At 38.0% G+C, this 24,945-nt stretch overlaps 1 protein-coding gene across 1 annotated transcript in view; it reads right to left on the minus strand.

The window, feature by feature from the left end:
* Positions 1-291: 291 nt before the first annotated feature.
* PTPN22 (protein tyrosine phosphatase non-receptor type 22) overlaps positions 292-24,945 on the minus strand; it is a 46,817-nt gene continuing 22,163 nt past the window's right edge. Inside the window, exons 6-22 of the mRNA XM_070748925.1 lie at positions 24,475-24,513; positions 23,704-23,775; positions 23,546-23,608; positions 23,019-23,161; positions 20,879-20,945; positions 20,390-20,467; positions 19,265-19,357; positions 17,035-17,111; positions 15,004-15,683; positions 9,754-9,852; positions 9,500-9,630; positions 8,360-8,387; positions 6,154-6,240; positions 5,245-5,345; positions 3,720-3,750; positions 1,729-1,806; positions 292-452 (exon numbers count right to left, since the gene is read on the minus strand). Coding sequence (XP_070605026.1) covers positions 388-452; positions 1,729-1,806; positions 3,720-3,750; positions 5,245-5,345; positions 6,154-6,240; positions 8,360-8,387; positions 9,500-9,630; positions 9,754-9,852; positions 15,004-15,683; positions 17,035-17,111; positions 19,265-19,357; positions 20,390-20,467; positions 20,879-20,945; positions 23,019-23,161; positions 23,546-23,608; positions 23,704-23,775; positions 24,475-24,513 — 1,932 coding nt within the window. The 3' untranslated portion in view covers positions 292-387. The remainder of the gene's footprint in view (positions 453-1,728; positions 1,807-3,719; positions 3,751-5,244; positions 5,346-6,153; positions 6,241-8,359; positions 8,388-9,499; positions 9,631-9,753; positions 9,853-15,003; positions 15,684-17,034; positions 17,112-19,264; positions 19,358-20,389; positions 20,468-20,878; positions 20,946-23,018; positions 23,162-23,545; positions 23,609-23,703; positions 23,776-24,474; positions 24,514-24,945) is intronic.

Consider the following 24,945-nt stretch of genomic DNA (forward strand, 5'->3'; position numbering starts at 1 on the left):
ATGGGTTTTTAATCGTTTTTAGTATTGGATTATTATTGTACACTGTCTTATTATTGCTGTTAGCCGCCCCAAGTCGGCATACAAATCCAATGAATGAATGAATGAATGAATGAATGAATGAATGAATGAATGAATAAACAAACAAACAAACAGATAAATAGCAAAAAAGCTCTCTGTTCCCATTTCCTCAGCATGACATGAAACCCAAATCAGATGGACAGATGAGATTATATTGTATTTTAATTTTACTAAGAACATGCAGCATACAGATTAAATACCGTAATAAAAATATTTGTTCAAAATGATGCTGTTTATTGAAAACAAACAGGAGAAACACCAGCAAGGCAAGTCTACAGGACTAGAAATAATAGAAGATAAGAAATTCTTCTAAATATTCCAATTTGATGGTGGATTTCTTGGTCCTTTGGGTTTGGAAAATCGGTTTGCAAAGCCTGTGACAAAAAATTAAACAGTTAAGCACTACTTTCATATTTTATATAAATAAATCTTCAGTGAATATGAATCTGAAGCATGTCACTGACAGAAGCAAGGCAGATCAGCTATTCCAAACAAATATTATATTGACAACCACAGTAATAAATGTATTGTTTATCATAAAGCAAGTATTTTTTTAAAATTGAAGATTAGCAATAAATGTATAACATGTTCATCTAGTACAGATAAATAAATTTAAAATGCTTAAATGTAGCAATATTTACATATGGTGGTATGGGTTGATGCTAACAAATTCTTAAATTGTTTTATATCATCTATCATCTAGTAAAGTTGCTGAGAATTGAGTATTTTTTCTTTGAACTAGGAGTGGGAAGGAATTACTACCTATTTTTCCCCACAACAATGCTGTGAGTTAGATGCTGTGGTTAAAGTAAATGGCTCAAAGTCACCTTTGGCTAATGATTGATTGATTGATTGATTGATTGATTGATTGACTGACTGGATTTATATGGTGGCCCTCTTCAAGGACTCGGAGGATGACTAGAAATTGGATCTTCTTGGGCAAATATAGCAGAATTTTGAACTACTGTATTTTCATAAAGGATTTTTTCCCCCTTTCTTGTGTCAACATGTCAGTGCCGTTTTTCCCTAGTTCTGAACATGTATTTTCTCATTGCAATTTAATCCTATGTGTTTTCAGTCACTTTATAGTATTTGAAAGAGCTAAACAAGCCAACATCCTACCATATTCAATAAATGTAAAAAGGGATTCTAACCACCCTTTGCAATTTTTGCTTTGCTCTGAGTTTAAGGAGAAGGGCGGCATAAAAATCAAATTAATTAAATAAATAAATAAAGTTTTTACATTTATTGTCTCTCCTATATCCCATATAGCTTCTCTTTTTATCCCTATATCTTTCTTCTATTCTCTCACTGATTATTTTATCCTATACACTCTCTTCTATTCTTTCTCTATTTCTATTTCCTCGAAGGTGTCCTCTATTACCTTCATTGTGTATTATTGTGTATTGGACAAAATAAATAAATAAAATAAAAATAAAAAATATTGTACATATGATCCTATATATGGTAGGAAGAGAAATCTTGGTGAAAGCATTACAAACTATCAACTGGAAGTTGTAGTAATAATTTATAGAATGCAAGAAAACATCAGGATAGGTAGTGTTTTAATTTTGGACTTTAATATTATTCTGTGGATTACCTTCATAGTAAATTGAACATTGAAACATATTTATTTTTAAAAATGCATACCAAAACTCAGAATAGAGCTGTGATGATTTGACTGATTATGCTCCGGAGCTCTTACTAGCGAAGATGGATTACAAATACCTAAAAATTCAAAAATGTTTTTAGTAAGTTATACTTAGTCTGATAAAGACCGATTTCATGCACTGTAATTTGACTCCTGATGTTAGTGAAGTCTTATTAAATTGGAATAAGAAAGATAAAAGAATATCCATTAATCTTACCACTCATTGGGAATGCAATATTGTAAGACAAAATTCTAATACTGGTACTAGTACTCTTTTGATGTTCTGTCCATTAAGAATTGTTTTTTTCATAATGACATGCCTGTGTAATTACGAAAAAGTCTACATGACAGAAAAAAGTGGTCCTAGTCATGTGGCTTTTACCACAAGCAGGGTAACATAATTTCCAGATGCATCTTTTGAAGATCCATAGAAAAAGTTCCCCCATGTAATTGGATGAACCTCTAATAAATACTTCAGAATTACTTGCTGTAGAATTTCTTCCAATGAACCCAAAATATCAACCTATAAGATGTTTTGTTAAATCTGGCTCTGGTTGGGTGTGTTAGAGATCACTGGATTGGGAAAAGGTGTCGTAGAACATTTCAGTTGCCACTGATTGGAACGGTATTTGAGGATTTTGTTAATAACTTATTATTGATATGTAATGTCTCATTTTTACATCCTTTTAAAGTATCTACTTAGCCATATCCAGCCCCAAATTTGTTCACAACTAAAGATAATAGAACAATTTTAGAATCCAGGAAATCTTTGTCATTTAAACAATGTTAAAGCCAATTTGTTTTATACTTCTTCCTTTTTGGCTGACAAGACAGCATTTGATTGGTTTTCAAGTACATCTTGTCAACTCTTAACTGCTGTTTGATATTTTATCTGAAACAATTGCCTACTGATCCCAGAAGCTTCTAACAGACTTTTCTCTCTTTAGCAATCTAATGATTTTGGTATTATTCCTCTTTCACTTCATTTCATCCATTCTCTTTGTCCTGGGCCATTGCAGTAGGAAACAATCAGTAGTGTCTCCAAGAAGAGAAACAGTATTAATCCATGGTAGCAAGATCATAACGACCACCTTAAAAAATAATTGTGGGTTAGTCTCTAGGGAAAAGTACAAAGAAGCCAGCATCATCAAATGCATAGAGCAAAGCTTCAGAATCAGCACTCTTAAATGTATGAATTAATGCCAAAGGTCCTTTCTCAAATAGAAACATAGAAACATAGAAGACTGATGGCAGAAAAAGACCTCATGATCCATCTAGTCTGCCCTTATACTATTTTTTGTATTTTATCTTAGGATGGATCTATGTTTATCCCAGGCATGTTTAAATTCAGTTACTGTGGATTTACCAACCACGTCTGCTGGAAGTTTGTTCCAAGGATCTACTACTCTTTCAGTAAAATAATATTTTCTCATGTTGCTTTTGATCTTTCCCCCAACTAACTTCAGATTCTGTCCCCTTGTTCTTGTGTTCACTTTCCTATTAAAAACACTTCCCTCCTGAACCTTATTTAACCCTTTGACATATTTAAATGTTTCGATCATGTCCCCCTTTTTCCTTCTGTCCTCCAGACTATACAGATTGAGTTCAAATAGGTCTAAAGAACCTATCAGAATGTGTATGCATTTACCATAATGGCCTCAATTCATACTGTAAATGTTGAGTTTTTAAGGGCTGGATGGGGAATTTTTACTGTGTTTTTCAGTTAAATTTCAGTATAATTGCTAGCTATTTTCTATATATTTAAAATAGAATGGAAAACAGAGCATTACACGTTAATAGTTTACATTTGAAGCCTTTCATCTAATGCATTAATTAATCACTGTTTCTGAAATTCTTTGGTATCTTTTTTCTCATTGAAAGACAATGGAATTTTATAGTTTGTTTTTATTAATCCAGTAAAGTATTTGCTATCCTCTTTGCTTGTAAGGATAACTATATTTCTAATTGCTTCTTTCTTCAAGATACTTACTGTTTTTCACATTTCGTAAAATTTTCAAACTCTGTAAAGAAAAAAGGAAAAAGTCCTCTATTGGTATTAAGAAAGTACTAAATACTAAAGATCATTCATACTTGGAAGCAGAGTTCTAACTGTAAATGTGGAAAGAGAAGTGATTATGAAATACAATATACTTTTCTTTCTTTCTTAGAATAGAATAGAATTCTTTATTGGCCAAGTGTAATTGGACACACAAGGAATTTGTCATTGCTGTACACTGAGACTATGTACATATGTACATTGTCTCAGTGTACATAAAAGAAAAGATACATTTGTCAGGAATAGTGTTGGGTGAACCCAACGAAGTTTGGGTTTGGCGAACTCACCTGAACTTTGCTGTGAAGTTCGGGTGAGTTTGCCGAACCTGAACCCGAACCCGAACAGCAGCAGCGCCGCTGCGGCGTCCTTTTCTGTAAAAATAAACCCGGAGGTGGGGAATTCCCCACCTCCTTTTTCTTCCTTTTATTTTTACGGAAAAGGATGCCGCAGCGGTGCTGCAAGCAAAAGGAGGTGGGGAATCCCACGATGGGATTCCGGGTGTGTGGCTTTGACGTCACGGAAACTCCTTCCTCCCCGTTTCAGCCAGCCAGGAAGGAGTCTCTGTGACATCAAAGCCCGCCCCTGGAATCCCATCGTGGGATTCCCCACCTCCTTTTCCTTGCAGCACCGTAAGCAAAAGGAGTTGGGGAATCCCACGATGGGATTCCCCACTCACTGGGCGGCGGTGCTTTGCAGTGTTCGAGCAAACGCCGAACTCCAAACCCAAACTTTTAAAAAAGTTCGGATTCGGGTTCGGCATGCCGAACTTTGCAAGTTCGGTTCGCCCAACACTAGTCAGGAATCATGAGGTACAACACTTAATGAGTATGCCCAGTGCTATGAATGATCAATATTCCAAATTTCTTGAGAGTAGAGCCTTCTGGATAAGATTACTATGCTATGCTCTACACAGGGTTGTCCCTTTTAAAAGAAAGATTGACAAGAAACAGAAGATGTTGGTTTCTTTATTTTGGACACTCATGCATGCATAAAAATATATATAAAAGAAGATGAAGCAATGGCTAAATATTTATTAATGATATAAAAATAAACACAATGCATCTCACCTGTGAAAGATTGTCATCTCAGAGACAGGACATAGAACCACATGAGGATATTAATGGGGACTATCAATCACCACAAGTGATATTGCATTTGTTAGCCTACACAGTAAATGCTTTCAGGACTTATGTTGTAATCACATCCAATCCAATAAACACGGTCATAAAATAAATCCTAGCTGGGGCAAAAAGATTATGCTTTTCCCGTCAGAAAAATCACTTGCTTAAATCCTCGGATAAATGAAACCAAAAGAAATGTTGTATTGTGTAAAAACATCTGGTCTTCTGCACAACTGAAATTTCTGTGATTTACATTATGTATAAAGTATGGGAGAAAAACAAACCTGCTTTTCTGTTTTTAAATTAATGATGCATTTCACCAGCCCCACTTCCCTTACCTTGCTCCTTCTGAAGTTGCCTGCCTCTTTTGTTGCCTCCTTTCCCGATTTAATCTGAAGGTCTCCAAGGTTCACTGCATTGCTTGTAACAGATGGACTAGCTATAAAAAGAATGTGTAAAAAAAAAACCATACTGGAAAAAAAACTCTTTATATATTAAAATAGTATTTGTGAAAAAATAGTAAACCAATTTTATTGAAAAAAAATCCTGTAGGACTTAAACTTACAGGAATACAACCAATTTGTTTGTGAAAATTAAAAAAATCGTAAATCCATCTCTCAGCAGAGGCATTAATAGATGTATTTTTTAAAAGAAGGCTAGGATGAAAAGCATCCTAAGAGATGAATGTAAAACTGCCAAACTAATCTAATATGTACCACAGCAGCAGCTTTGCCACAAGTATAAAAATAGCTCTGAATTGATTTTCTATACTGCTAGAATCACATTGAGATTTCTGTGCACGATCATACATGTGGGTGGTATCACTGGAATGAAAAACCCAGTTTGTATATAAATCAGTTCCAATATTTAAAACCAACTAAGATTTTACTGCTGAAATCTGCAGGATTCAGCATATGTCTTGCATAAGAATGAAGTAAAATAGAGGTCAACTAACTTTTCATTAAGCAAACAAGATGCTACAGTCCAACATATCTGAAGAACCCTGAAAGCTTCTGTTTATTTAGTACTTTAATAATATTGGAAGAACACAATGCCAAAAATAGAAATGGGTATTATTTTTATAAGCAGGTACTCAGTTGGCATTACCATCTGCAGTTGTGAATTCTTTCTACCAACTGACCTCTTTCTATCAACTGGATCTTTTCAAAATTACTTTAATTTCTCTCTTCTTCTGAAAAGCCCTAGGTATCTAAAACTATTACAAGATGACAAAATCTGGAACTTACAGTCATCATCTGCCAGAAGAAATGATTCAGGAGTTCTCTCTGGAAGTGGGGGAGTAGGGGGTGAAGAAGGTCGGTTCCAGTGGAAATCTTTGATGATACAAAAATAATGTATTATTATTATTAGTTCACACTTAGCAGTCGTAAGGCTCGACAGTGGTTCATTTGTGGCTCTATCAACAGCATTAATCACAATTGTTTAACAAGATCCCAGTTATCTATTTAAAGTTCCTACACATGTCATGGCTGGACTCACGCATTCTGAAGAGTCAGAGCATTTTTAATGCAATGAAACATGCCCTGAGATATTGTTTTATACCAGAAACCAACCATGTATGTAGCTGATTAGCATATTGTATGGCAGTGGTTCTCAATCTTTCTAATTTGTTTGTTTATTTGTGTTGTGGTTAGCTCTGGCCCAGCTCCTGCCCCAAGGAATGTGCAGGTGGATGTGGGGGAAACATCCACATGCCGCAGGCCTGTTTTGCTCCCCGTGGAATCTGCCGACGAAGCCTCCTCTGACCAAGGAAGCGTGAGTGACAGGAAAGAGGGGAGTTTGGCAGACAGCCCAGGAGGAGATCAATCATCTGTATCATCCTTAGATTCTGAACAAGAATTAATGACACATCCACGCCTGCGCAGAGTGATGCATAGGAGACAACAACTGAAGGATTATTACAAGAGAAAATGAGACCACCTGTGGTTGGGTGGGGCTGCTGTAATTAGTGCAACAGATAAAAGTGCAACCTGGTGTTTTAGCCTCATGGCAGTTTATCTGATTCATTGTTTCGTCAAGATCGTGGCTTTTGTGCTGTTCAAGATTGTGTGTGGACTCTCTGGACTTTAGAATTGGACTTAATTTTCCTGTTATTGGGTGAGCAATTGGATTGCATTTAACCTGTGCCTTGTCTGTACCAGAAAATCCCTTTGATATTTAAAAAAGGAGCTGTTTCTGTTTTTCTGTTTATAAAAACTGTTGGGTTTTCCTTTTATCGTGTGGTGTGTGTCTTCCTGGACTAATTACCCTGTAATTATGGGCGGTTGAAACACCCCAACAGAACAGTTTGTTTGATTGATTGATTGATTGATTGATTTCCAGGCCGCCTTTCTCCTGAGACTCAGGGCAGCTTACAACATTGATACAGAACAATGGAAGAAATTGAAAGTAAATAAAACAATGCTCTAAAACGTCACTATAAAAAACACCTTAGCTCACAGACAACCCATCTCATATAACTCTGTCATATCTCCAACAGTCAGATAATAGTAGGGGCTGGCACAAAGTGACCAAGTTCAGCAGCCCCACACCTGCTGGCATAGGTGTTTTTTTAAGCTCTTACGGAAGGCCAAGAGAGGAAATAGTACGTATCTGATAGTATGTATATGATTTCAGACGGCAGGGGCAACTACAGAGAGGGCCCTTCCCCTAGGGTTCGCCAGCCGGCATTGTCTGGCTGACAGGACCTGGAGAAGGCTGACCATGTGAATCCTAACTGGTTGATGGGATACATGAGGCAGGAGATGGTCCTGTAGGTAATCAGGTCCTAGGCCATGTAGGGTTTTAAAGGTCAACACCAACACTTTGAATTGTGTTCAGAAACTAGCTGGCAACCAATGCAGCTCAGGGAGTGACGGCATATCTGGGCAAGCCCATGACAGCTCGTTTGGCTGTGTTTTGGATCAATTGCAGTCTTTGAATGTTCTTCAGAGGTAGCCCCATGTAGAGAGCATTGCAGTAATCGATCCCACAACTCCTTAATACAGTTCCTCCTGTTGTGGTGACCCCCAGCAATACGTCTAGTGCCAATTCTCCCAACAGAGCTTTAAGCTAATTGGAAGGAAGGTCAGAGGGACACCCCCATTGTAAACACCTGATTGGTCAGATTGTAAAAATATAGTCCAAGGCACCAGAATAGAAGCTTTAGTTCCTAACGCTATGGGAAATTTGTCTTTTTCCATGGTCTTAGGGGACTCCTGTGAAACGGTCACTCGACCCCCAAAAAGGGATCCCAACCCCCAGATTGAGAACCACTGTTGTGTAGTAACCTGTAACAAAAACCTTCATTATATAGTTTATAATAAAGTAACTCGTTGGTATAAAGAGTAGCCTGAGTAAAACTGAGATGTACTAAAACCTACTTTCAGTCATTATAAAACAAATAAGAACAATGATTGTGCATATTAATTTAAAAATTAGGAGAAAAGGTACCTGATCTAGGCCTCTGTAGCTTTCCACTCTGGAAATGAACAAAAAGAGACAATGCTTAAACTTACCCCGTCTTGGTAGGACTGAATTTAATTTTTATAGTGTTTTGGTGTTTCCCAATGTAGCACTTCACAAATGAGCAAGTGAAGGGCAGATAAGGGTAGAAACATTTCAAGCAATCATATTCACTGCAATTCAATCTGATAACACTAAAAAAAAATCACCCCTTCAAATTTCTTCTCAATTTCCAATTCCACAAATCCATGTCTTGGACTGTTTTGGAAAGAAGAATATGAAAGAACAACTGCTGGAATAATTTCTAGAAATTTCTCATCAGGTCTAGATTCCTAGTATCCCATGCTTCAGTCAATGGGAATATAGTGTTCCCTCGATTTCCGCGGGGGATGTGTTCCGAGACCGCCCGCGAAAGTCGAATTTCCATGAAGTACAGAGGCGGAAGTAAATACACCATTTTTGGCTATGGACGGTATCACAAGCCATCCCTTAACACTTTAAACCCCTAAATTACCATTTCCCATTCCCTTAACAACCATTTACTCACCATTATTACTGGTACTCATCATTGAATAAGACACTTAGTGATCCTGATATTTATAAACATAATTATTTATTAACAATAATAATTTTTTTTGTTATTTATTTGCAAAAATTATTAGTTTGGTGATGACATATGATGTCATCGGGTGGGAAAAACCGTGGTATAGGAAAAAAACCGCGAAGTATTTTTTTAATTAATATTTTTTGAAAAACCGTGGTATAGGCTATTCGCGAAGTTCGAACCCGCGAAAATTGAGGGAACACTGTATAACCTGCTCTTTGTCTCAACCCCTGGAATGCAGATGCAATATCTATAGCAGCCTGGTTTGTCAAAGAGGTAGCTTTTATTCTACCTCTTTGGTGTTTGGTAGAACAATGCTGCAGAATATAGCAATAGCAGCCTTTTCTAAGTGGTTTACAGAGTCAGCATACAATCCAGGTCCTCATTTTATCCACCTTGGAAGGATGGAAGATTGAGTCAACCTTGAGCCTGGTGAGATTTGAACTGCCAAATTGCAGGCAGCAGCAGAAGTAACCTGCACTCTGACGACTGTGCCACCTCAGTTCAGTGTTTAAAACAGTTACCTTATTGGGTCTTAGTCTCACTGAATCATCAGAAAATCTCAGCTGAGATACGCTGCTCCATTCTGCAGAGAGTTTTGATTTGCCGTTTTTAGATGGTAGCTGATGATCTGAAACTGCTAACAAAGGTTTATCTGTAAATGATAAAAACCAGGAATTAAAACTGACCAATTTTTAAAATAACATCATAGACAGCAGAAGTTTCCAAGCAATAGACCATAGCTGTATCTTGCACCAAGGGCCTCCAATATATTTACCCAATTGCTGGAGCTCATTTTCTTCTCCAAGTACAATAAAAGATTCAGGGGTTCTCTCGGGCAGGGGAGGAGGGATATCTTCATCATGCTGGGGAGAACCTGCAGTTTTAAAAAACAACAACAACCTTGAAGATTAGAGAGCTTCCTTTTTAGTAAGTTCTGCCAGATCTGGCCAAAAGTATACAAATGATCACTAGATCAAGGCTCTCCAACCTTGGCAATTTTAAGACTTATGGACTTCAACTTCCATAATTCCTCAGCCAGATTTGCTGAGGTTGCCAAGGTTGGAGAGCCCTGCACTACATGGCATTTAAAAAAAAAAACTAAAGGGGAGTGGCCAAGCACCGTAGCAACATGGAGTTCACCTCGCTTTGCAGGGGAAGCCCAATATCCTTGTCACTTGGAGACCTGGTTCTATCAGAACCAAGTCGGAAACAACCTGTAGGGTGGTGAAGAAGTGGGAGACTGCTGGCAAGCTGGAAGGGGTCATCAATCCCCCCCTCCCCAAAAGCCAGCTTAGAGCCCATGACCAATGGCAACAGAAAACAGCTTGTAAAAGCCATCCAACCCATGCCGGCCACGAATGGACGGGTGGATTGATTTGGAAGATTGGAAGTCATCTGGAAAGAAAAGGTAACTTCAAAGAAGAGCTGGAAGTAGAAAAGAAAGGCTGAAGATGAAAACTACTGAGTCACTTTGCTGGAGAAGAATTTGGAACTTTGCTTTTAGCTTAAAGGAGACAAACATTGAAAAGGAGACAAACCTACTGAAAAGCTTGAGAAGCAGCTAAAGGGAAGTTCTTAAAATAAATAACTCAGAAGGGTCTAACTAAAACCCAACGCTAGAAAAATTCTGAGAACTCTTTGAATTAACTACAGATTAAGAAAGTATTGGATTTGGTTTGTATTGATTTTTACTATTTTTACCATGTATCTCTTCTTGGGCTACAACTCCTCCCTTGCTTCCTCCCATTTTATACTGCTTTTTATTGCTGCTATTTCTGAGGCACATTCAGTTAATATCATTATCATCTGATTATCAATAGGTAAATCTATATTTAAGAAGTATCCTCAAGCTACGAGCTAGGAGTCTATATCTGCTTCTACTTTGAACAGCAATCTTTATGTCCCTACAATGCCAAACACTTAGTGGATTCTGTTCACCTTTTCAAACATCTGAATTTCTAATATGAAAATGTTAGACATTATATACACTGCTGCCAAAACATACTGCTCAAAAACACTTAAACAACACAATATAAATCCAAGTAAATCAAATTTCTGTGAAATCAAACTGTCCACTTAGGAAGCAACACTGATTGACAATCAATTTTACATGTTATCAGCACATTCAGCTTTGTACAGAACTAAGTATTCAATGAGAATACATTCATTCAGTTCTAGGATGTGTTCTTTGAGTGTTCACTTTATTTTTTTGTGCATTTTAATATATCTTTTTGACCACTAGATGGCACTAGAGCTAATCGTTTTAAACAGAAACATTTGCAGACTTTAATTGCCCTGCATATGCATGCTTCTTAACTATTAATCAAGGGACTGAATATGATTTTTCATTTTTCATTACTGATTATTTTTAGCCAGTTCTCATGGAATAATTTATCTCAGCTCGCTAAGTGCTGGGTATTAAAAATTCAGATGGAAGAGCTACCTATACTGTGTTCCGAATAGACATCTGCTGAAAAAATTATTCCAGTTCTTTCCACCTCAGGACTTTTTTTTTCAGACATAAGGATTATAGGATCATGTCTTGCTTCTGTGTGTATATCATTACTTGTTTTTGCCATATGGCACAAATTGTGATGAAGGATTTTAATTCTTTGCTTCACTGTTTTATTTCTGCAGAACACTGGAAGGGATTATGCTCTCTCCCTCCCTCCCTCCCTCTCTCTCAGAACAAGCCTCAATAGCCTCTTGGTTACATCTCAATTTCCTGTTGTCATCACTGAAAGGAAAAAATGGTAAAGACTTCGGCCAGTTTTCCCTGGTCTGCAGCCAAATGTCAGCAGAAATTTGTCTGTATTGGCTTCTGTAACTTAGGCCATGAGAAAGTATGTTCTGTGCTTGTTATTGTCCTTTTAAAAAACAGAGTACTTGCTCTTTTTTTATTTTACCATTTCCCTTGTTCCTTTAATTATTCTCTAATTTAGTAATTGGCTTTGGCATAATAGTTGTACAAATAAAATCAATTCATTTACTGATATCGACCAGAACTTTCCCTGTGCAAATTGGGGGTGGGGGAGGAGATCAAACTGACAGAACATGTACCGTTACATTGCAGGTTTTAGTCTGATATTCAGCTAAGGCCAGAGGTGAGTTCCCCTCAGTTTGGACCAGGTAGCAAACTGCTGGTGATATCATGATGATGTCACAGAATGATGATGTCATGGTTCTGGCAGTGATGGTACATGGGTACGGCCATCTTTTTTTAAATGCATTTTTTATTTTTTTATTTTTTTGGGGGGGGGGGGAGATTTTTGTCCAGAATTTTTTCCTTCTGTGCATGAGCAGAAGCCAAGTTTCCAGCAGTGCGCATGCATCACCACTTTGAGGGGGATTTTTTATTATTATTTTTCGACACTGACTGTGCATGCACGCAGGGCATGGAAGGAAGTGAACTGACAGTGAGGTATGTTAGAACCCATCCTTGGCTAAGCTATTACAAGTTTCTAGCAGCAAATGTATCCGGCCAACCAGATGAATTTTATATCTATTATCGGTTTTGTTGTTGTTGTTAATGGAACCCAAAAATTGACATAAGCAGTTGCACAATACAATACAATACTTTGGCATCTGGAACTGATAATATTATGGTGGGATTGGATTGATGTATGTACCCAAGTTCCATCATATGCAATCTCTTTTATGGTTATATTTTACATATGTATGAATTTGGTCTAAGGCAATAATAAAATATGTACTTATGTATGATTTTGCTCATTATGCTCAGCCTTATTACAAATGGCATTTTAACAAATTGCCAATATATACATTGACGAAAAAGACTCAAAGCAGTGTGAATTTTCCCTGAAGAAAAGCTATTAGTTTTCCACTTAGATTCCTAATAGTTATGCTCATCAAAAATCAATTTTAAAAGAGCGGTTTGAATATTGTATCGTCTAACTACATTCTAACCACTGCAGGCTACTTCTGCTGACTGCTGGCAGCCAGTAGTTTGGCAGTTCGAGTCTCAACAGCTTCAAGTTGACTCAGCCACCTATTCTTCTGGGGTCATTAAAATTAGGGCCCAGATTCTTGAGGGAAATATGCTGACACTGTAAACCACTTAGAGAGGATTGTAAAGCACTGTGAAATTTTTATTTATTTTATTTATTTATTTTGTCCAATACATAATACACATTGAAGAGAAAGATATGCAATGATATAAGTAAAGAAAAGAATAGAAGAAAAGATATAAAAGTATAGGTGAACATATTTGAAAGGAAGAAAAGATAAATGAGATAAGGAGAGACAATTGGACAGGGGACGGAAGGCACACTGGTGCACTTATGCACGCTCCTTACTGACCTCTAAGGAACCTGGAGAGGTCAATCGTGGATAGTCTAAGGGAGAAATGTTGGGGGTTAGGGGTTGACACTACTGAGTCAGGTAATGAGTTCCACGCTTCGACAACTTGGTTGCTGAAGTCATATTTTTTACAGTCAAGTTTGGAGCGGTTAATATTAAGTTTGAATCTGTTGCGGGCTCTTGTGTTGTTGCGATTGAAACTGAAATAGTCATTGACAGGTAGAACGTTGCAGCATATGATCTTGTGGGAAATACTTAGATCGTGTTTTAGGCGACGTAGTTCTAAGCTTTCTAGACCTAGGATTGATAGTCTGCTTTCGTAGGGTATTCTGTTTTGAGTGGAGGATGGTATATAAGTCTAAGTGCTATTGTTATTGCTGTAATATCTCTTTACTATCATGTAAACCCTGGAACCTAAGCATTTTCTGCATCACATTCAGGATTCAAACATAAAATATACATTAGGAAATAACAGGTTTGTCAATTATACAATATCAAAACCATCTCATTTTATAGAACCAATCTGTACACCATATTTCAGTTGATAACATTTCCTTGCCTTATTTGTTAAATGTTTGGATATAATCACTCATGTATCCTAAGGGACCATTTCTAAGGGCTACACTTTCTCTGAATAATAATAACATCTACATGAAGCCGCTGGAAGAAAAGCTCATCTTCTGGTATAGGTATCACATGCTTGCCACTCAATTGGGGTTAAGGATTAATTCAGTTAATGTACTTGTCACTCTTAAGTTTGGTGGGCTGCATCAGCAGGATCTTCATGATTTCTAATAACACTACGAAAGAAAGAGACCATTGCTCAGTAGAAAACACATCTTAGCTGCCTAAGATTTGGGATCAGTTATGGTTGAAAAAAGCTGCTTCTCACAAAATTGGAGAGCTTTTGGCTTGGCTTGTAATTGGGGAACTCAGTCACTAAAATTTCATAATGTACAGTCCAGATATTGCTGAAGTAGAATTGATGATACATTGGTGTATCATCATTTATGGATGATACACTGGTGGCTGTCTCAATCAGTCAAACAGAAGTGCTATCTCAACATCTAGAAGCTGTGAATTCTGTTGAGAAAAAGACTCCTGATTGAAGAAGACTTTTTGCAAAACTCCCATATTATCTGCTGCCTTTGAAGAAACCCAGAAGCTCCAGCTGATGTGGAATACAACGGCACTAGTTAAGGGCACCGCCCAACTTGCCCAAGTAACATTACAACTGAAAGAATTTCATCAGTTGCGAGTTGCAACTGGGTGTAATTCAAGATGCAGATTGCCAACTTTGAAGCCTTATATGGCTTGGATCCTGGATAAATATGGAACCATTTTCTCCCAGACTATCAGTAAGACCCAGTAGGAAGATTATCAACTCTCAGCATCGTCTGAAATCCCTGAGAACCACGGGGATATGTCTATTCTGTATCTGTCCCCCCTTTGGAACAGTGCTTCACCTGAAGTCAGGTTAGTACCAAACCTGTCAGCATGAATGATGAGTCCTTTTCCTGTAGCAAACAATTACCGCTGCTAAGACTATTTCTTTGATACATATATTGTTAGGAAATATGATTGCTCAATTACTCTTATTCTTTGATAATTTAATTTAATTTTTTAAATTTATCAGAGCTTCTTGAAATTGAGCAGCATATAAATGGCAGAGTGGAAATAACACTGCAAACTTGTATAAACTTACTATGACAGACTGCATCCAAAGGACGAGTATCCTGGGTTGGAGGGTTGAACAATGGGTAGCTGGCCTCTGAGCTCTCCAACGGCTGGTCTGTAAAGGCCACAGCAGAAGATGAAGGAACTGTTCTAAGGGGACTGAGAGCAGACGCAGGAAGTGCTGGGGAGCATGGTTCTTCTGATGAGAGAGAGGAAAAGTAGGGGTCTTCTGATGACCATATGCATTGCTGGTGGCACAAATTCTTGAGTTTGTAGTCTGGGGCATTGTTTGTCAGCTTGTCTGAGAGGTTTGAATCAGTTTGAAAGCCTCCACACTGGCCAGATTCTGAATCCATTTTTGTCAATGGCTGCAGTGTTTTCTGTGAAACCGATTGGAAAGGAGTCGATTCGGTCTGGATGAGGTGCACCTTGGTATTTAAGCCCTTCCCAGATGTATCCTTCATTTTCACAGTGAGAAGCGGATCGGTTGAAAAACAATGACTGAAGTCCAAGCTGTGATATTTGTGGAGCGGCTGTTTTGCCATCCAAGAATCCCATCCCGTGTTTCTGCCAGCAGTAGGGTTCAATGCTCCCACAGAAAGTGCTGGCCTGACCAAAGAATCACCATCTCCATTTCGGTCGAGGATATTTAAGCTTTGTGATGCACAATCAAGACACCAAGATTTCTCCCGACACTCATGTACAGAACTGCAAGACATATTATTAAATTGAGAGAAGCAACATAGAACTAAGGAGAAATTTCCTGACAGTTAAAACAATTAACCAGTGGAACAACTTGCCTCCAGAAGTTGTAAATGCTCCAAAACTGGAAATTTTTAAGAAGAGATTGGATAACCATTTGTCTGAAAGGGTTTACTGCCTAAGCAGGGGGTTGGACTAGACAACCTCCAAGGTCTCTTTCAACTCTGTTATTCTAAGTGGTAATTCAAGATTTTCTAAAATGGGCACGGTGCAGGAAAAGTTTTATGGTACATATTCTGACATCTGTCAATGTTGTGGCCACTTCAATATACTTCTAGCATTTTCCCAGTAGAATACTTAATTCTTTCTAATTTAAGGCTGTTAAATGCAGCCTTTATACCTAAATACTAGGTATACCTATATTAAATACCTATACTAAATACCTTTAGTCTTTAATATGAAAAAAGGAAATTAAATACATTGTGAGCAATCATATTAACTATATTTCATTTTCATTAAATTGAATTACATTCATATAACATTAAGTGTAAGTGCCCCCAAGTGATGTGTCCCTATAAGAAAACCCAGAACAAAATCCAACTAATTTAGAATCTTGCTTATCTTATTAGCTTAAACAAGTCCATCCAGCAAGTCCTGGAGTATTTCCACCTTTCATTTTCAGAATTAGTTGTTGTTATGTCTAATCTCATGATTCCAATGGATACCAAGTGGATTTACTGCAGCTGAGCTGTACCTGAATCTCAATGAAATTGGACTTCCCATCTGAAGCCCTAGTTCTGAAAAAGTTATGTGGGATCTATTATTTAACTGGTAGGAACTCCTCCTTCATACTGACTCTTGCCTACTTTCTCTTCCCCTAATTAAGCCACAAGAATGTGGTTTTCAGCATATACTAACCTCCTTTTGAGGAACTGGGGACTGAAAACAGTGGCAGTTTGGAACTAGACCAATATTCTCAAGATCTCATCTAGTAACCACAGCTAATAGCTATTGATATGCAAGCTGTTTACCCATTTATCTAAGGAATATTACATAGTGGTGGATGATTGGGACAGAATTAGTTTATTTACTCTGTAGTTAAGAAATAGCTATGAGTGCAAATGTACTAGTACAAACATAGATGACTATGTTCATTTTCCTGGTTTAGTGAGACAGAATTGAAGAGAACTATGAGAGAAATCAGCTCCACAATGGAAATTCTTGAGATTTACAGTTTAGAAGTTCCAATGAATTCAGTGAAATGGATTTCAGGTAAATCTTTTCAGTACTAAATTCTCCAAATTCTTTAATTCTATCCAAATTTTGTGCTGCATTAAAGAATAATATCTAGTTTTACCTGTTTGATTGTTTTAGACAAGCCTTTTCCCTAGCTGGATCCTGAGGTATATTAGCTACAGAACAATTTATTCCAGTCTGCAAAAGACACAAAAGTTGAGGTTATGAGTCAAGATTCACTTCTTAGTCACAGCCCAAACAAAAACAGTTATCACGTATTATTATTAAGATTTCTTTATCAAGCAAATGAGAGTTGCTTCTTCTCCTTCTGCTAGCTAATGTAGACATTTTCAGTCCCAGAAACCCTCCATCAAAGTTGAAAGATTGATGTCAGAATAAAAGGATAAATTATGGCCTTTATGCTAAAAAACATTATCCACTGTCATCTTAGGACCATGCCTGCTACTGCACTACATGAAGATATCACTAAAAACAGAACAATCATTTTTTTTCTTCCAGAGCAATAAAACAAATTATAATTTGCTACGCTTGCATACAATCCAATGTATTTGGATTATCGTAGGCTAACGTAACTCTCCAACAGATTTAATTACTGTAACTCATTGTCTAAAACTCAAACAGCTAACTAAAGACTGTTACTCACCACTATAATAACAATATATTACTTTATGAAAAAACCCAGGAAATAAACTAAAAGGGAAATGTTATCAGTTAAAACAGGAGTGTCAAACTCAAGGCCTGGTGGCCGGATCTGGCCTGCAGGGTGCTTAATCTGGCATGCAGGGCCACCCTGGAAAAAGCAAAGGACCGGCCTGCGAAAATGAACTTCTGGAGAGATGCATGTGGCCCTCTTGAGCTCCATTTTTTCTGGCAAAAGGTTGCAGGATGCCATTCCCCTCGAAACAAAGCTTGGGAGCCCATTTTGTTGGCATAGCAGTTAGGCCACCACAGGCATCCCCAACATGAGTGATGTCAAGCTGGCCATTCCCACCCTGGCCACGTCCATCCCAACCCCCAAGGTCAAACCCAACCCTGATGTAGCACTCAATGAAATCAAGTTTGACACCTCTGAGTTAAGAAAACCATGCTGCCAAAAATGGGACAATGGCAGGACTGTAATTCAAGGGAGAAAGTGCTAAAGCCCACTGCAACAATATCGCCAAAAAGGCTTCCAGAGTTGTTAACCTGATCCTACGCAGCTTCTGCTCAGGCTATCTCACACTACTGACTAGAGCCTACAAAACCTATGCCAGACCCATTCTCAAATACAGCTCATCTGTCTGGAACCCACACCACATCTCAGACATCAACACTCTCGAAAACGTCCAAAGATATTTCACCATAAGAGCCCTCCACTCCTCTACTCGAAACAGAATACCCTACGAAAATAGACTAACTATCCTGGGCCTTGAAAGCTTAGAACTACGGCGCCTAAAACACGATTTAAGTATTGCCCACAAGATCATACGCTGCAACGTCCTTCCGGTCAATGACTACTTCAGCTTCAACAGCAACAACACAAGAGCACACAACAGATTCAAACTTAATATTAATTGCTCCAAACTGGACTGTAAAAAATATGACTTTAACAATCGAGTTGTCGAAGAATGGAACTCATTACCGGACTCAATAGTGTCAACCCCCAATCCCCTAAACTTCTCCCTTAAACTCTCCACGATTGACCTCTCCAGATTCCTAAGAGGCCAGTAAGGGGCGTACATAAGTGCACTGATGTGCCTATCGTCCCCTGTCCAATTGTCTTTCTTTATCCCTTGTATCATATATATTCTCTCCTTTATATATATTCTCTTCCCATCTACTTCTCTTCTTTTTTACTTCCTATCTTTATATATATTACTTAATGTCTATTGTCTTTCATATGTATTGTATATTGGACAAAGAATAAATAAATAAATAAATAAATAAACAAACAAACAGGTATCAGTCAATCCACATCCAAGCTGAAGTAATTAAGTTTTAACTGAAGAGAGCTTTTCTAATCTTGGGTGAAAATTCCAGCTGCTTATTTACTTTCTATTTTAGTGTAATGCTTGACCACTACTTCTTTGTCTTAAATAAAACCTGGTGCTTTATTTGTGCTCACTTTAGAATGGCAATGTTCTCAGAATAGAGTTATGAAATTTCATTTTGGCTTAAATGGCTTGTTATCACACTTTAGAGCAAAAGTAGTTGCAAAGAGGAATAGGAAGAATACAGACCTGAGTGCTTATGATGTTGAGCTTGAACGGTAGATAAGGACTTTGCAGTATTGTTCTGGAAAAACAGTCATCTTAACTTTATTTGCAATTAAAGCTAGCAGGAAGGCTTACCTCTGTAACAACAGGATCAGAATGACTGGAGAGTGCTTCAATCTGCCTTTTAAAGAGTTCAATCACTGAATCATAGACCAACTTATACTGACCCTGAAAAATAGCAGCCATGGGTCATGTGGAAATATGTCACCACTACACATTCATTTTTCTACATAACTAGTCTTGGCTGTCTAACATAAGTAAGTTCAGGTACGTTTATGAATTCTAGCATCTGACCTTAGCAGCGCTGATTATAATTCCCAAACTGAAGTTGGGGGAATCCCTTTAACCAAACACGTATGATTGGGTGTTGTGTTTGGATTTGGCAAGACAGAAGAGGAAATTGCAGTTCCTGCTCTGCTACATTTCCGGGCCAGTGGCTTATTTACTAGTAAAACACGAACAGAGAAGGAGGATGAAGACTTAAGTTCAAGCAACGGTGGCATATCATTCTGAGAAATGATTTGCATTTGAAGAAGTATATGTTCTTCAAGCAACATTGACAACTCTTCATGGCAGATTATCATGGGTAGGTTCAGACCAGTTTGGATCGGTTCAGTTGAACTGGTAGCAACCTTCTCTTGATGTCATGATGACATCACTGAAACGGATCGGTCAATGCCGTCCATGGGCACCGCCATCTTTTTAAATTTATTTATATTTTTTATTGATTTTTTTTCTTCTGAGCATATGCAGAAGCTGAGTTTCCAGCACTCTGCATGTGGTCACCATCTTGTTTTTGGCTTTTTAAATTATTATTATTTTGGATCTTTTCGGCACTGCACATGTGCACCCACAAGGCGCCCCATGTAACATGGGAGGAAGTGAATCTGCAGCAACGTAAGCTAGAACCCACCCCTGCACATTATCAAAGAGCATTTAAATAACTTCTCTCCCTTTTCTGAAAGCATCAACCCGATGTAGCTCCAAGAGGCCCCTAGGATTTAAAAAATCATTACTGTCACACACAAGTGTTTTCTTACAACACAGCAACGTCTTTACAGGACAACTAAACTTCTTCATTTCTTGGAGTGCTTGGAGTGCTTTTAATAGAAAAGCGGTGTGCAGTATTTTACAACACAGTTAACTGAAACACTATTAATATTTGGCATTGTATAAAGAAACCAAATTGTCTGGACATACCTGAGTTTGTACCACCAAAGGTCTCTGCGTGCGCATTTCCTGAATCATATTAAAAATGCTGAAGTTCATTGGTAGAATCTTCAGAGGAAAAAAAACAACAGAGAAGGCATTGTTCATTTGAAAGGCCCAGCTATGCAATCTGTCCATTGAATACTCATTAAAACAGGGGTTTTCATTCAACCTTGGCCACTTTAAGACTTGCGGACCTCAACACTCAGAATTCCCCAGCCATGTTGGCAGGGGAATTCTGAGCATTGAAGTCTGCAAGTCTTAAAGTGGCCAAGGTTGGAGATCCCTGTATTAAATAATTTGCACTGCATGTTATGGAAAGACTCACTGATAAGTCATCATTCCTGTCACAACTATATGTCAATTCGCTGGGGGGGGGAAATTAATTTATCCTGGAACAGCAGCCAATAGCGTGAAAATTAAACTATAACTTTAGATACCATAGTTCCTACCATGAATAGACAATATGGATGCACTCACACTGTCTCTTAGCAAAGTCCATGTATAATCAATGGCACATATCACTCCTGTTCGTCCACAGCCCGCACTGAAAGACATAACAAATTGCTAAATGAACGATAATAATAATTTATTCTCAGTGTAGGTTATTCAACTAATATTCAGACTTCTCTGAAATCCATTAGTGTATCTTCAGATCTACTATTTAGTTGAAAGTAGCCACATTTCATCTCTACTGAAATTTAGTTCTTAGATTTTATTTCCACCATCATCAAAATCTTTCTATGTAAGGTAAGGTTTCTAGCATGACTGAATTTTACTTTGTTTATTTTTATGTAATTCAGCTTAGCATCATTAAAGCAAAGTATCACATAAATCTGCCAAACATCCAGTAATGGGTTCAGGTCATATGGGCCACTCTATAGAGCGTTAGCGAAAATGGAGCTGCACGCGCAGCTCTGTGTGATCGATGGGCGGGTGCCCATGCATGAGATTAGGCATTTGGGCATGCGCAGGAAACCAAATCGAGCGCACGTGAGATTTACTGATTTTTGGTACTTCTGTGCATGTGCAGAAGCGAAGAAATAACTGAAAATCAACAAAATATTGCATGCGTGAGCATTCCCATGTGATATTTGGCTGTGCCAGTCACCAGGAGCGCATCGGGAGCCCTTGCCTGCAAAAATCCATAGAAAAGATGGCATTTCAGCTTGAGCAAATCAAGATACAACTTTACATTTAGATTTGTTATTCAAGTAAATTATTTATTATTGTACCCTTACTGATCAACTCCAGCAACAATGGTGTCTGATGCTTCAGAAGAAAAAAAAGCATGGAAGTCACATTGCAAACATGCAGTTGCACATAATAAACTCCTATGGAGTTTAAATTGGTATAAAATGTAATAACTTGTCTCTTGTACATATGATGTTGCTATTACTCCCATGATTGAGTATTTTTAATCAATTTGCAGGGAAATCAAGGCTTAATTTAAAAGACACATCAGCGTTCCAAAAAGAAAAAAAGAACCCACACACACAACCCATAATAGACTCTAATAGTTAATAGATCATTTCTTCCTTCTTTTACATCAGTGAGTGTCAACCTGGGGGTCGGGACACCTTTGGGGGTCGAACGACCATTTCACAGGGGTCGTCTAAGACCATGGGAAAAGACAAATTTCCCATGGTGTTACGAACTAAAGCTTCTATTCTGGTGCCTTGAATATATTTACACTCCGCAGTCTGCATTGGTTGCCGATCAGTTTCCTGTCACAATTCAAAGTGTTGGTTATGACCTATAAATTCAATTCAAAGTGTTGGTTATGACCTATAAAGCCCTTCAGGGCACCGGACCAGGATATCTGCGAGACCGCCTTCTGCCGCATGAATCCCAGTGGCCGGTTAGGTCCCACAGAGTTGGTCTTCTCCGGGTCCCGTCGATTAAACAATGTCGTCTGGCTGGACCCAGGGGAAGAGCCTTCTCTGTGGCGGCCCCAACACTCTGGAATCAACTCCCCCCAGAGATTAGGACTGCCCCCACCCTCCTTGCCTTTCGTAAACTCCTTAAAACGCACCTCTGTCATCAGGTTTGGGGGAACTGAGACATTCCCCCCCCTTGCCTATGTAATTTTGTGCATGGTATGACTGTGTGTATATATTTTATCTATTGGGGGTTTTGTTTGTTTTTTAGACTTTTTAATGTAAAACTGTTACTTTAGATTTTGATTATTAGATTTGTTACCATGTATTGTTTTTATCATTGTTGTGAGCCGCCCTGAGTCTATGGAGAGAGGCGGCATACAAATCTAATAAATAAATAAATAAGTAAGTAAATAAATAAGTAAGTAAGTAAGTAAATAAATAAATAAACAAACAAACAAACAAACAAACATTTTTACAATCTGACCAATCAGGTGTTTACATTGGGGGTGTCTTTCTGGCATTCCTGCCAATCAGCTTAAAGCTCTGTTGGGAGAATTGGCGCTAGACTTATGGTTGGGGGGTCACCACAACATGAGGAACTGTATTAAGGGGTCGTGGCATTAGAAAGGTTGAGAACCACTGTTACATGTATGTATGTATATTCCTATTCAACAAGAATTATAGAACAATTCTGCTCTCTTGAAGCTAAAATGGTTTCTACTTTCAAGCAGTTTTACCTGCAGTGTACACAGATAGGTACATCACGGTTTGCTTGGTAGCAATGCATCTCATTTATGAACTTGAAAATAGAGTTGATTGAAGATGGAACATCATGGTCTGGCCAATTTTTATAATGAAAATGGTAGACGGTTCTCGTATCCTAGAAAAGACAACCAAAACAAGGAACTTGTAGGAATTAGTTTAATACAAATTAGTTTCCCAATTAACGTATCCTAGCCCTTGAGGCAGAATACAAACTGAACTGATAGGGTAAAAGAAATATTAATGTGCACCTGCACAGGATTGCTTAAACCCTTCTTATGCATTAGGAAAAAGAAATCCATCATATTTCTGAAGGTACATGCATAGTTTCTGTTAGAATCAAATTGGTTTTTCTTATCCCTAAGGTGCACCTTTTAAAAGGGCAAGCCGTACAGGAATCACAAAATATTCACAGAAATATATCAGAGAAAATGGTGCATTATGCTTTCCCAGGATAGTCTCCCAGTAAGTCAGCATATTTCTTGAAGCATTCCGCACTTACATTGTCATTCACTTTCACTTTCAACTTGCGAATCACATAGTCCTTTCTTTTTTCTTCCGCCTCCTGAAGGGAAGCAAACCAAAAACATACTCAAATGACATTTATTCCCACAAAGCAGGGTTCAGAGTATAAATTCCAACGGAAAACAACATACTTACACAGATAATTAAGAAAGGGCCTAACTGCAATGGTGATTCATCCACATCAACCCAGTAACGTTCACATTTTTTCTGTTGGGAAGATAAACAGGAGACTCTATCCATGAGATAAAAAGACCTTGTGAAAGCCTATTGCAGAGGTAAGCTCCTCCCTGTTTGCACTGGCTCTATAGAACCAATAGCAAACCGCTGGCGATGTCATCACAAAGCTGGTTATGTTGGTGCAGGTCCATGGACGCCACCATCTTTTTTTGGGATTCTTTTTTTGGGGGGGGGATTTTTGCTGATTTTCTTTCTTCTGCGCATGTGCAGAAGCTGAGTTTCTGGCACTGCACATGTACCACTATCTTGTTTTTGGCTTTTTAAAAAATGGCACTGCATGACCATGTTACGTGGGAGGAAGTAAACTGTTGATGAGGTAAGTTAGAACCCACCCCTGGCCTATTGCAGAATAAGGTTGTACCTACAGCTGTAGTCTTGCCAGGTTTTATTGCACTTTCTCTTTTACTCTCTTAAAAGAAAACCTGTGCTGTGTGCTGAATCATGCAATGAATTTGATCATAAAAGACTCAAGGTTCGCTTCATCTACACAAAGTGTCAGTTGTGGAAATACACCACAGTGCATTAGCATCTGCAGTCATTACAGGGACTGAATGTAAGAAATGCCACGTGGAATGAGATCTGAGAGAGGAGCCAGCTCAGAAATGTATAGTCATTACTGAACCAAAATTTTCCATGCTGTGGTATGTTACCTTTTGACACAATACCTACCTTTCCCATTTCAAATTCCATGCAAGCCATGACAATGATCTGGGGAGATTAAAAAGAAGTAACTGAATGCTATTGGGAAACTGGCACATACACAAACATGCTGTTGTTTAAAAAGTTCCAAACAAGATCATTTTAAGATACAGCTGAACACAGCATACTATCTGATATAGCAAAAGAAAGACAAAATGTTATTTCCAATGCTGTGGTTCAAAAGCTGCCATTGTATTCAACTACCCTTTAAGGAAAATAGACAGTAGATATATAAGCAGGCAGCTATATTTTAAATAAGTCTTTTTTCTTTACATATATTTGGAAATAAAACAGCCTAGATAAGCAACCTATTTATTTAGTTTCCCTAAGTCACTTATCGTTTTTTAATTTGGAGATTTTGAAGAATTTAGAGCTGAAGTACTTTAACTCCACAATTTTACTGCAAAACATTTTAGTTTTTTTATTCCAGGCTCCTTTCAT

This window comes from Erythrolamprus reginae, chromosome 3 (assembly GCF_031021105.1).
Source record: "Erythrolamprus reginae isolate rEryReg1 chromosome 3, rEryReg1.hap1, whole genome shotgun sequence".
NCBI lineage: Eukaryota > Metazoa > Chordata > Lepidosauria > Squamata > Dipsadidae > Erythrolamprus > Erythrolamprus reginae.